The 12,503-nt window shown below is 36.4% G+C and overlaps 2 protein-coding genes and 3 non-coding genes across 6 annotated transcripts; 1 reads left to right on the forward strand and 4 right to left on the reverse strand.

Moving 5' to 3' along the window:
* Positions 1-317: 317 nt before the first annotated feature.
* Positions 318-1,159, forward strand: LOC111782474 (15.4 kDa class V heat shock protein). The gene is made up of 2 exons (XM_023663230.1): positions 318-557; positions 655-1,159. The coding sequence occupies exons 1-2, from the start codon at positions 410-412 to the stop codon at positions 918-920; spliced, it is 414 nt and encodes a 137-aa protein (XP_023518998.1). The 5' UTR covers positions 318-409; the 3' UTR covers positions 921-1,159.
* A 50-nt stretch (positions 1,160-1,209) lies between these two features.
* Positions 1,210-1,281, reverse strand: TRNAK-UUU. Its single transcript has one exon. It is a non-coding gene; the product is annotated as a tRNA-Lys (tRNA).
* Positions 1,282-1,410: 129 nt separating this feature from the next.
* Positions 1,411-1,482, reverse strand: TRNAK-UUU. The gene has a single exon. It is a non-coding gene; the product is annotated as a tRNA-Lys (tRNA).
* A 129-nt stretch (positions 1,483-1,611) lies between these two features.
* On the reverse strand, positions 1,612-1,683 carry TRNAK-UUU. The gene has a single exon. It is a non-coding gene; the product is annotated as a tRNA-Lys (tRNA).
* Positions 1,684-2,606: 923 nt separating this feature from the next.
* LOC111782475 (abnormal spindle-like microcephaly-associated protein homolog) lies at positions 2,607-12,085 on the reverse strand. Of its 2 annotated transcripts, none has more exons than XM_023663232.1 (20): positions 11,270-12,085; positions 10,409-10,877; positions 10,230-10,315; positions 9,956-10,069; positions 9,682-9,870; positions 9,478-9,537; positions 9,233-9,289; positions 8,448-8,570; positions 8,209-8,325; positions 7,391-7,498; positions 7,166-7,301; positions 6,787-6,927; positions 5,825-5,995; positions 5,158-5,723; positions 4,818-4,995; positions 4,506-4,741; positions 3,935-4,124; positions 3,351-3,576; positions 3,104-3,259; positions 2,607-3,027 (listed from the first exon to the last, which is right to left on the reverse strand). In XM_023663232.1, exons 1-20 carry the CDS (start codon positions 11,963-11,965, stop codon positions 2,919-2,921), a joined length of 4,128 nt encoding a protein of 1,375 aa, XP_023519000.1. In that variant the 5' UTR covers positions 11,966-12,085; the 3' UTR covers positions 2,607-2,918. The 2 variants fall into 2 exon arrangements, with proteins under 2 accessions (XP_023519000.1, XP_023518999.1); XM_023663231.1 differs by having other exon boundaries at positions 8,209-8,331.
* Positions 12,086-12,503: the final 418 nt, after the last annotated feature.

Consider the following 12,503-nt stretch of genomic DNA (forward strand, 5'->3'; position numbering starts at 1 on the left):
GTCCTTGCCCAATTTCTCGCCTTCTTTTTGTCTTATAATTACATTTTCACGACTTTCTACCAATAAACACCATTTTATTTTAATCTATATATTTTTTTTTTGGTTAATTATTATTACTTATATATTATAATATTTAATAGTTGGTAATATTTATTTATTTATTTATTTTATTATTTTTTACTTAACTTCAACCATATGTAATCCAATCGCGCTCCGAAGGATTTAAACGAATAAAGAGTAACTTGATGTCACTTTGACGAAAATGCCCTCAAGCCTGCAACTTGCCAAAATATCCAATTTTTCTATTTAAGGCTAAGGCGAGCGTCGTTAAGACCCTATCCACTTCTGGTCTCATTGGGCCCGCCGAGAGCCCGCGAAACAGAAATCTTCCTTCCCAAAGCTATCAACAATGGAGATTTCAACCTCTCATCCTGCTTCCCTGCACAACTCACTATCTCCTCGTCTCCTCTTTCCTTACTACCATTACGCCGTTCCTCAGAACTACGTGCACTGGGCTCAAACCTCCGAGTCTCACGTTTTCTCGGCCGATCTGCCTGGTACTTCCTCCGATTTGTTCGATTCCTTTCTTGCTGTAGGTTTCTCGTGCCGTTTGAATTTCTGAATCGTTTTTTGATTTGTCAATTTGACGCGTAGGTGTTCGGAAGGAGGAGATAAAAGTGGAGGTGGAAGATTCGCGATACCTAATTATTCGAACGCAGGCTGTGGATGGAGTTACGGTGCCTGCGAAGAGCTTCTCGAGGAAGTTTCGGCTTCCGGTTTTGGTCGATGTGGATGCGATTTCGGCTGGATTTGAGAATGGAGTTTTGGAGATTACGGTGCCTAGGTCTTTAAGGACACGCTCTGTCATTCACCAGACTGATTCTTCTGATCAACTTCAACTTCTTGCTAGGGCTGCTTGATTTGATCGGGATTCGAAACTCGAACGATTGACGATTTCGATTCCAAGTTTGCTGGTTCTGCCTTCTCTTTTCCTTTCATTGGAAGTTTGATTAATTTCTCACGAGCAGGAAAAAAAAGACGTTTCGATATCCACATATTGTTAGATTTAGAATCTGTGATTGGAGACGATTGATCCCAATGAATTAGATTCATCGAAGTCACAAAGGATTATGTTACCCTTCTAAAATGCCATTGAGGTGATGAAACGCGTCTTTGGTATCATTCATACGGGAAAATTATAAACATATTCGCCGTCTGTGGGGATCGAACCCACGACCACGTGGTTAAAAGCCACGCGCTCTACCACTGAGCTAAGACGGCTCTGAAATTTGGCGTGAAAAAAATTAAACTTTTTCAACCTTATACAGGATTACGTTACTTAATGAACTGCCAATGAAGTGATGAAACGCGTCTTTGGTACCACTCATACGAGAAAATTATGAATACAATCGCCGTCTGTGGGGATCGAACCCACGACCACGTGGTTAAAAGCCACGCGCTCTACCACTGAGCTAAGAAGGCTCTGAATTTTCGCGTGAAAAAAATTAAATTGTTTCAACCTTATACAGGATTACGTTACTTAATGAACTGCCAATGAAGTGATGAAACGCGTCTTTGGTATCACTCATACGGGAAAATTATGAATACAATCGCCGTCTGTGGGGATCGAACCCACGACCACGTGGTTAAAAGCCACGCGCTCTACCACTGAGCTAAGACGGCTCTGAATTTTGGCGCGAAATATTTTTATTTATTAAATTTCTAATTCTAATAAGTTATACTTTCGCGCCTAACGTTCGAGGCAAAAACGACTTAGTTAAAAGCCACGCGCTCTATGTGCTCTGAATTCACGTAGTAAATTACTAAAAATAATTATGACGTGTTTAATAACATTATTTGGTTTTACACTTAATTTTTTTAAGTATTTATTGTTTAAACAATTGGGGTTAAAAATACAGGAAGAAGCGCTTTTGACTATAATTTGTGATAAAATTTTCACCTTTTTTCCTAAACAATTGAATTTTAAGTACAATTTTAAAAATAAAATCTAATTTTTTTCAAAAGTTTTTTTTATCATTAAAACTTAACTTGATTTTAAAAAAATATGTCTACCTTAATTTTATAGAAAAAAATATAAAGTTATTATCGAACAAAGTCTTAATTTTTTTATTTTTAAAATTAAGCAAATAACACTACTTAAATGTATTAGGCATAAAATTTACCTAAATTTTTAATGTTATATATAAGTCTCTAAATTTATTAAAATATTTTTAAAAAGTTTAAAAGTATTAAATAAAAAATTAATAGTTTTGAAATCTATTAAATATATATATATATATATAATTCTAATTTTAAAGGCTCAAGGCTATTATGGTAAAATTTACACGACACTGTCAAAGTGGGAAGGCCAACCTTGTAATTAAAAGTTTTATCAACTTGCCTTTGTCTCAAGGAAACTGATTACTTTAACGAGAGAATCAATGCCCTTTTGGGCTTCAGAAGGCACCAAAATTGAAGTCTGATATTTTGGAGTCCCAAAGGCCAATTCACCATTCACAAAAAGCCAGATCAAGAGCAGGTGGCTTCTCATAAGTGTAGCTGGACATGCAACCAATCACATCAGCGCCAAGAAATCAACATAAAAGTAAGCAACAACCGTTCTATCACATAGTAAATTGTAGTTGGACTGCAAAAAGATGCTTGCAGCTTTTTCACAATATTCAAAATGCTGAATATCTCAACAACGTCTAGGCGTTGGATTGTGCATAAATCACGCACACCAAGTACAGATTTCCCACCCACAGGCCACAGCCACAGGCGTTCAGGTTGTCAAGGGCCTAATATCTTGTTAGCAGTGGTAATCTGTACACTATGCTCTAATAAATATACATCTCTTAGTTCTATGGACATAGTCTAAAAACATTTCTCCATGTTAAGGTTAGGCCTAGCAAACAGATTTAATGGTAGCGTGGCTGAGCGTTACCATTTGTTATCAACTTTAGAAGTTCAACAGCTTCTTTCAATCGTCTCTCTATGCTCTCTCTCCCATCAAGACCCCGAGCATTTCTGCATGAAAAATAGTGTGATTCTATTGACACTGCTTGCCTTTCTCGAAGTTGAATTCCTTGAGTTAGAATCTTACCTCTTCTCATTGCTTGCCTTTCTCGCAAGTTCCTCTGCAAGACTGTTTAGTCTCTTTAAAAGGGCACTTGACTTGCGCACTGCTTCAATGCCTTTTTCATTTCTGCAGATCCTCTTCAAAACTTCCGAGGCAATAAAGAAGCCATCCTCCTTATTCCTGAATACAAGTTATTGACAGATAGCCTTTAGTTATAATGAAAAGAAATAAATTAGAAGTATCGTAATGTTCCAAAATTATCTTAAGAAACCTTAGCAGCTCCCAGAGAAGTATTTCTACGGATCCATGAGTGTCAATTAGCACTTCAATAAGATGGGGATAGCGTGATAAGTTTCTTAAAGTAGAGAGCGCGTGCTTCAGGACTTCCTGATCAGGTATGCTTCGGCTGACTGACCGAATGAGCTTCAGCAAAGTACTAATAGCTCCAGCAGCAACAAGGGTTTCGCAGCATTTTTGAGAATGCCCTGTCGCCATATCTATAAAGCAGATTCGTCCACCAAATATTGCTTTTCAGTCAAATGACAAATGATTTAAGAAAAATTCAGGAAAAAAATGAACGTGTAAATTACTAGCACATCTTAATTTGGTGTAGTTGTTTTAATTTAATAGCATGCTCACAAAAGAACACCATACTTCATCCATGAATTGCCAAATTTAACTCCTGGAACATAAATTTTGTAGTCCACGTTGTTAAATCCTTGAACATATAATTTGTAGTTCATGCTCCATACTAAACTTAAAGCAGAAATAGAAACTATATTAACCGTATTCCATATGAGCAAGGATAGAGGTAACATGCATATGGGATAAAATTATCATCGACATATTACATACCTAAAGTTGCACAGGTGTGAAGAATGCCTCTAACGCTTCTCATGCTCAGCAATTCTGTAAGTGCTACAACTAATCTGTTTATAATACGCTTGCCATCATCCACATTTGCAGCAGAGTTTTGCACTCTTAAGCGCAGGTCTCGTAACTGCCCTCTTGATCGTTTTCTTGCTAGGTGACCTTTCCAGTGTGACTATCAAATTCAAGGGAAGATAAAATTTAGAAGTTACACTTCATTTCTAAAATTTGAGCTACCTAATGTGTAGATTTTGGGTTTCAGAGTTGGACACTTTTGTGGTGACATTATTGAGAAAGTAATATGACAGTTAAAAACGCTATGATAGCCCAACACTTCGCCTATGCGGTAGTAACACCGCCCCCCATAGAATGCAATATGGTTCTTCGAAGAGTATAGAATGCAATATCTACTTCGCTATATTAAACCGACATGGCGTCACAATGTTAGGAGTGAAGACAGACCTAGCAACCTCTTGGACTTCTCCACTACCGTGTGAATTCTTTTGACAGCATGTAACTGATATAACGTTAAACAATATAGAACTATAACACTTACTTGGATCAAGACAATATGGTGTCTTTCTGTAGCAGCCCTTCGTCTAGATATCCACCCTCGGACATGAGACTGGATAACTATTGCGGACCTTGATCTTAATCTAAGCAATAAAACACCCTTCCACCAACGTTGTAGTTTAAGAATTGAACTTGAAACTAACTTCAACTCAAACATATTGCAGCTGCCTCTGGATAAATTGCCATTGTTAGACGCTGAACGAAGCTCAGAAGCCGCACCTAAACATTAAAGCGGTATGAGAAATGGAACTAAAACAAAAACATAAGACTATCACTAAACGTGTAGACAAAATACCTAATAGCTTCTTTCGAGCAATTTGTCCCCTTAAGTGTCGTTGAATTTCTATAGCTGCATGTCTATGCCTACGAAATGCTATACGAGTAATCATGCAACGCGTAGCAGTCTGGATCTTTATGATGGACTGTCTCTGCAGCAAAAAATTCTTTCGTGCCAGCCAACGACGCCAAAAACTCTATATCAATCAAACAATTCACATCATTTAATTATGTCAAATATTAGCATTAGAACAAGTAAAACATGTGTTAAAACATATATAGAACTTTCAAGAAATGAAACAAAGGGATCAAGTATATCATGCCGAGATAGTAAAATCATAAGTCCCAATAAGACTTACTTGAACTTGAATAACGAGACGCCTATGCCTATGACCTTCTCTCCTGGCAATCCATCCACGAACCGAAGATTGAATTACAAGGGCAGATTTCACTCCATTTTTGTAATGTTTATATTCTTTCCAACTTCTTAACATACGAATATTTTTTTGAATTACTATTGTGGCCCTCCTTAGACTCAGAAACTGCCTTCTCAACAACCAACCACGAAAATAACTTTGAATTTGAGTGGCAGCAAGGTGTTTGCAGAACGCTTCGCTTACCACTACATCCTTGTTCAATATAGGACACTCCTCAGCAACTATTTGTAATTCAGATGCTTCTTTTATTTGATCACGAATGCCTATATCTCCATCTGCGATTGATGCTATATTTAGATGAGTAACTGCACGGTCACATCTGTCGATATTTAGATGAGCTACTTCTCTGCTAATTTGTTTTTTTCTAATCATCCAATTCCTTGTTGCTCGTTGAATACATATTGCTGATCTCTGTAAAGTCGAGAGGCCACATCTGTACACTGTGAGTGTGCTATATCTCTCAATAACTTCGAGCTGTTTTGGCCTTTCTGTATCATCAATACAGCAACTTTTGTCATGGTGAGTTTTATTATACGACCATTTTAACTACATATTCAGAAGCAAATTAACTAAGTACAAAACACCATACCGCATTGAAAAGCGTGAGCAGTATCTGGTTCTGTACAAGCTAATTTCCTCCTCCTAATTAACCATGCTTTGATAGATCTTTGTAAGAAAGAAATTCTATCCGTCAAATTAATAAACTTGCGACGTTCAACCAATCTTCTGTAATATGATTGAATGATTCTAGCGGCATCTTCTGCAAAATTTTACAGAGGAATCCCAGTAAACATAAAAACAACAATAAAAGTTCAATTCTTATTTCAGTCTCTACTTTCCTACTTGTTTCATTTTCGTTCTAAAAACTTCCAAAACGTTCTGTTTTAAACTCAAAATTATTATGTTTAACTAAACAATTGTGTCACATCATACTCATTTGTGCTTTTAGTAGTGTGTATCTGGCATGTATTTAACAATGAGGACCATAATTAGTGTTTTAAGTATAGAGAGAAAATGAACCGTAATATAATAACCAAAAAAGAAAAAAAAAGAAATGCGAAATTTCAATGAAGAAATAAGATTAAATCTCGTAATAGATGAATAAAATGAGGAGAAAAGATAATTAGCATCCAATGCTCAGAGAAATGTTTAAACAGTCGAGCACGGGCATAGTTCCAATAAAAGCATAAGAACCGTTGTTATTGAGTATGAAAGAACAAAAAATCTAATTATATCAGACTTAGTCCAACCTTTTGGAACTATGAGCATTTAAAGATTAAGAATTGATCGTTCAACAAAGAAGACAAGGAACCAACCAACAAAAAGTATACGCTAACTCGACTACAATCAAGTAATAAATATATCAATAGCTGACATCCCAATACCTTTTTGCTTTTGGTTTCCCTCTTTTCTGGATGGAAGGAATAATGAAGAGGCGTCTGGCTTTGAANGATCGTTCAACAAAGAAGACAAGGAACCAACCAACAAAAAGTATACGCTAACTCGACTACAATCAAGTAATAAATATATCAATAGCTGACATCCCAATACCTTTTTGCTTTTGGTTTCCCTCTTTTCTGGATGGAAGGAATAATGAAGAGGCGTCTGGCTTTGAAAAGGATCTCTTGTTCTGTTCAACCATATCCTGCCACCATGCCCGAATAGTCTTGAATTTTTTGGCACCATCTGTTTCTGAAGGGAAATGCAAAAATTTTAAGGCAAGAGAAGACTATGCTTAAAAACTGATTCCATGCCAAGTTTATGCTTACTTAAAGAGAGAGAATGGATAAAATTGAAAAACCTGTGTATGTTTTATGCAGCATGTACAAAGTGCATGTACGTTTATGTCCTTATACGTTCAAAAAAGAAAGCAAAATGTTTACTTTAGGCAATCCCTTCACAAACATAAAATCAGAGTGAAAAAAGCAACCTCCAGTGTTCTGCACATCAAAACCGTCAATATTTGGCGCGGCAACTGAATTCAAGACATACTGCCTGGAACAGAAATGTATTTTATTTGGGCTTTGACAATCGCAGTCCAATAGTTTATGGAAATTCAGTAGATCCTAGAAAAAAGAATAAATGTGTTTCAAGATATGAAACATGGTATGAACAATAATGGATCCAAGTACAACTCGAGCCTGTGGAACATTACCACGCTTTTCTTCACAATCAACTCTGATGCAAGGAAAGTCAACAAAATTATGACACTGCGGTCACTACACGCACCACCATACTCAAGTATATCACTGATTTGCAGAATCTGTTATACGAAATAAAGTCATAAATAATTATGCCTTGACATAATTGTACGACAGATAGACACAAATTTAAATAATACGAGAAAGCTGCTAATTTTTCAAATTCAACAATGTAATTACTCTCAAGCCGTAACATCTAATTGTTTCAACTTTATCAGAACAAACATGCACAAAATTTCTCAAGGAGTTTGTTCATTCCCCAGCATCATTTTATCCATCGCTAATTTCAATACATCTACATATCAATATGTCCCTTAATGTAAGAGGGACACGCTGAACAACAAAATATTTTCCCTTATAAAACCCTTAATGCATAGTGTAAACCATATTAGTCCCACATCCAACATGTTAGCCATATTATTTCAGCCTCCTCGAATAATTTCTCGTGCACAAGATGGCATTATAAAACATGCCCTCGGTAAGGAACACATCACAACTTTTTTTTTATTATCTTATTTTTTAAAAGGATAGGAAGTTGCTTGGATGCCTATATCTCTAAACAATCTCTTAAATAAAGCCTCATTTATTTACTTTTCCATTGTCTGATGCTTTACAATAAAATAATGTTAATATATACAATCTTTAATTTGTTTATGATGTCTCGCCATAAAAGGCACTCTTTAACATCTTGAACTTAAGTCCTTGAAGTATATTGTACCTTACTGAGATTCACGCTTAAAAAATATATTGAATGCATTTGTCAAACACTAACCTCAGGAAAATCTCCCAACAGTGATGTCAATTTTTGCAGTAATATTAAATTATGTGCCGAGTCTGAACAATGAGTGACAGACATGATCGATTCCTCACCATTCATCTTCTGAGGATCCTGTATCTAGATGGATACATCAAGGTAAGGCACAAGCAAGGCCATCCATAAATTAGTGGAGTGAGTTCAACACCTATCAAGAAGTAATCAAGTAGGATGTTGTAACTAGATGGATGCACAACCTTTGGAGAGCTAGAACAGTGAAGATCTTTACGGAAGTAGTAATCAAGTAGGCACCATATTGCTTTTCCATTGACCAAAGAAGAAAAGTTGCTAATCTTTATATCATAGTTCTCGCAGACCACCTGAAGTAATAGACTTTCCAAGTTTAATCAGAAGAAATAGGTTTCTGGATCGCCATATTTTAACAATTGCAAGGAGAAAGAGTCAATGTTTTCCCATACACTAAATCTTTATGAAATTGAAACAGGTTGAAAACGCACCATAGAGGAGAAGGCTTCCTCAACTCAAGAACCTTTCAGCTAAAACGTCTTCATAAATTCATATATTTGAAGTTTGAAACAGTGAGCAATGAATAAAAGTAAAATGAAAGGAGTTTGTAAACTGCTTTCCCCTATACTAAATCTTTATAACCCCAATCTAAAGAATTGAAATCATGTATAGCAGTAAAATTATTCTCATATTAATAAAATACGCGTCTTAATGTATGTTTCCACAACTTTCTAATTGCTAATACCTTTCACAACAGATACACGTGAAATTATCTTGAAAATTGGAATGGTTAATAACATAAAGAAACTCAATGTGAGAAAATGGTAGGAAAAGCATGATTATAGATTCCTATAGTTGATCTGGGTAAATGCATGAGCAAAATCATTACATGTTTCCCCGCAAAACGGTAGAACATGGCTTGCGTTTACATTAAGGGGAATACATGCACCACTATGATCCTTGTTGTAGTTCTAATTTAATGAAAGCCGAAAGAGGACGGGACTGAAAGCAGTACCTGGATCCAATTCAAAAGAACTTCCAAGGGTGTGGAGTTAACAATTTCAGATTTTTCCTGTTGGATGGAAAAGAATTAAGTATATGTGAATCAAATTTTTTTTTTTTTTTTTTTTGAAAAAAAAAATCTAATAAAGAAAACATTATAAAATTGAACGTAAAATAGTAACAAAGTAATGGACCAACGATTGTAGTGAGAGTGAAGAGGCCTTTAAAAGTCTAACAAAGAGGAAGGATAATACTGACCACCCCACGAATCTTGCAGACTTCTTCAACTAGAAGGTTTTTGTTGACTATAAGAGGTAACTGCATTTTTTACACAGAAAAAAAGTAATATGACTTTTGGACTTGAGAGCTACATCTCATTGACAATCAATTAGACGTTACACAGACAAGTTGAGTGATTATCATGAAAAGGCAAGAAAGAGAAAAAGGAGGACTTTAGAGTACCTGAAGATGAACAAACATGTTAGAGAGCAAAGAAAGGATCATTTCCTTATCTCCGTTAGCAATATCATCTTCCACAATTATCATTCCATCCTCATCGCGTAATGCTACACCGGCCTGCTTAAGATACTGTATAGCCTTACTACAGTTCGTCAAGTTCTTCTTATGAGTATCTGATGGAACTACAATTTTCTGACAGCAGAATTAGGACAAAATTAAAAATAGGGGGGAAACAGTTATTAAAAGCTGTATTTTCATGAATGAAAAATGACACTACCGTCAAAATCGAATAGTCATTAAGCAAAAGTTGAATGGCTCTGCAAAGTCGGACTCCATCTTGGATGTCCACAAATAAATTGGTAATTTTGAAGTCGTAATCAGAAATGGGCAACTGCAGGGCCATAAACAATTTAAACCAAGTCAGTCAATATGGGTAGACATTATTGAATTAGTGATTTTCAATTTCCTACAAAAACTATTGATGTTTGTGGTCACGGGCATAAAGATTCAGGTTAAAATGATCATCCGATCATGTTATATAGAACAACTACCTGAGTGTAAGATACTTTATACCCCATAATCACCAAGTGTGCTACCAGATTACCTTCTCCATGCATTACATTTGATGACAGGAAATCTAATTGCACCAAGAGAAAAAAAAAAAAAAAGGTTATAAACTTTTAAACTTACAGATTATCCGCAGAAAATGGGTGGAGCAAGTATTAATTACCATTAATCATTTGACGACTTGATTTGATGACAGATTGCGCGATGAACAGCAAAGGAGAACCCCCATCCACGCCATCGATACCATACTCAAGAGGAAGACTGCTCTGGCACTTGGCTTTATCAAGAATAAGAACTAGCAATAAAAATCTTTTCAGAATAATATTACCCAAGGCTTCATAATATCCCGGTCTATATAAACCCTCAACCATCCGGTTATAAGAATATGTCTTCGCCAGACCAGAATGAGAAAAAAACTGCTTCCCCAGGACCATTTTCAGAAATGCATTATCTTGTTCAGAGTTCACATCTTCAGTGGACAGCAAAGAATCACCACCAAATATGATGTACAATCCAATGTGAAGCCAAATTGGGTTGTAAGACATAAGGATTCTTGTGGTGCTCTCCTTCAGTCCAACGTCAGTTACAATGGGGCAATGAGCCTTCATTTTTAACCTTCCGTCATCAATATTCTGAGAAACAGAGCAAATAAAATATATTAGAAATTCCGATAAGATTATTGAAGAACCCATGTAAGAATAATGAAGAACCATGCTGGTAGTGTATAAGAGACAGACTATAATAATCTTGGTCAAGCATTGAAAGGCAACACATAAGGTTCAAGTTTATCACATCACAAGCCACATCTTGATTGTGATTACGGTATTGCCGCATTTGTGGCAAGAATTAGGATTATTATCGCTGAAAGTTGTAACGAACAGAACACGGTACGAGTATATTCTATATTTGGGAAAGAAATTAATCGAGCTCAAAAAGGTGAGAACGTTCCTCTAATCGCTAATTGTTGCAGCCAAGCCAAAGAAAGGGAGAAATATAATGGGAAGGGATGTAATTGAAACCGAACCTTAGTCACTTGAGCCATGATGTCCAGAGTATCCTTGCAATTATTCGAGCTCAAGTAAACCCGCATTCGTTGCGTCAAATCATCAAAGCTACATACATCTTTCAACGACTCCCTCAACTTCACATACCTCGAATTCGAAAACTCAACTTCGTTTTCGGCGACATCGCCATTTGGAGAGCCCCACGACAAGTCTCTCTGCCTCTTCGGGCATCGCCACGCCATATCAACTCCCACTGCAGCACGACGATTGCAATCTCTCTTTCCCTTCCCTCGCGGTCCAGTGCTGCGTCCATTGTCGCCCACAGGCCCATCGCATCCGCAAGATCTCGGGTTCTCAAACAAGAAATTAAGCCAAACCGTGAGAGAATTAGCTAAAGACTTCAGAGATTGTTCCTTCTTCACCTGAGCCTTGCGAGAGGACTGCGATTGCTCAAGCTCAAACGCCTTGAGTTTACGGGAGGCCTTGGACCGAGCAGCGGACGAAGAAGGCGCCAAAGAAGGGCGCGGACGGCGAATTGACGAAGAAGCGAGAGGAGTTCTCTTAGAAGCAGTAAAGAAATGTTGGCATGGAGATTGAAGATTGGAAATGCGGGATTGGCGCTTGGGGGTTTTGAAGTTTGAGATGTCTTTGAAAATGGAAGAGGGAGGAGGTTTAAAAGGTGAAGGAGAGGGACAAGGTAGTTCTTCTCCTTCCATGGCTGCTTGACTTGATTCTCTGCAACTCCGGTTTGAACTTGAAGATTTCTTGGTCTTTCAGGGAGGAATTGCTTGAGAAGGAGAACGCAGTTGAAGTTGAAGCTCCTCCACACTGTTCGTCTGTTTGAATTTCAAAATGCGAGGGAGAAACAGAGAAAGTCTTNTTTTTTTTTTTTTTTTTTTTTTTTTTTCTTTTTATACTTTTTTTTAATTTATATTTATTTAACACTTTTTTGAAGAGTAGTTAAAGAGTGAGCTTTTCTAATGCAAATAATAAACAACAAATTGTAATTTTTAATATTTTGTTAATTTATTTATTTTATAAATATCAATCTCTATTTTTAATCTTTAAAATTGTGTTGGAAATTTATTATATTTTAGTATTTCTTTTAATTAAAAAAATTTACGTACCCGTTTCAAAGGAGTATAAGTCTAATAGAATGATGTAACATGAAGAGACCGCTACACCACGATATGTTTTTTAAGTTCCATACAAAATTCTGAAGTATTTATACTCTTGATATTGCATGAGACGAAA

This window comes from Cucurbita pepo, chromosome LG20 (genome assembly GCF_002806865.2).
Source record: "Cucurbita pepo subsp. pepo cultivar mu-cu-16 chromosome LG20, ASM280686v2, whole genome shotgun sequence".
Taxonomy (NCBI): domain Eukaryota; kingdom Viridiplantae; phylum Streptophyta; class Magnoliopsida; order Cucurbitales; family Cucurbitaceae; genus Cucurbita; species Cucurbita pepo.

Excerpts from the sequence above, each read along its gene's own strand:
- LOC111782475 (XM_023663231.1), bottom strand. The coding sequence starts at position 11,965 with ATGGAAGGAGAAGAACTACCTTGTCCCTCTCCTTCACCTTTTAAACCT. Across the intron at positions 9,871-9,955 it reads ATGACTATTCGATTTTGACG|AAAATTGTAGTTCCATCAGA; the intron begins GTAGTGTCATTT and ends TTCTGCTGTCAG. Across the intron at positions 7,302-7,390 it reads TGATTGTGAAGAAAAGCGTG|GATCTACTGAATTTCCATAA; the intron begins GTAATGTTCCAC and ends TCTTTTTTCTAG.
- LOC111782474 (XM_023663230.1), top strand. The coding sequence starts at position 410 with ATGGAGATTTCAACCTCTCATCCTGCTTCCCTGCACAACTCACTATCT. Across the intron at positions 558-654 it reads TTTCTCGGCCGATCTGCCTG|GTGTTCGGAAGGAGGAGATA; the intron begins GTACTTCCTCCG and ends TTTGACGCGTAG.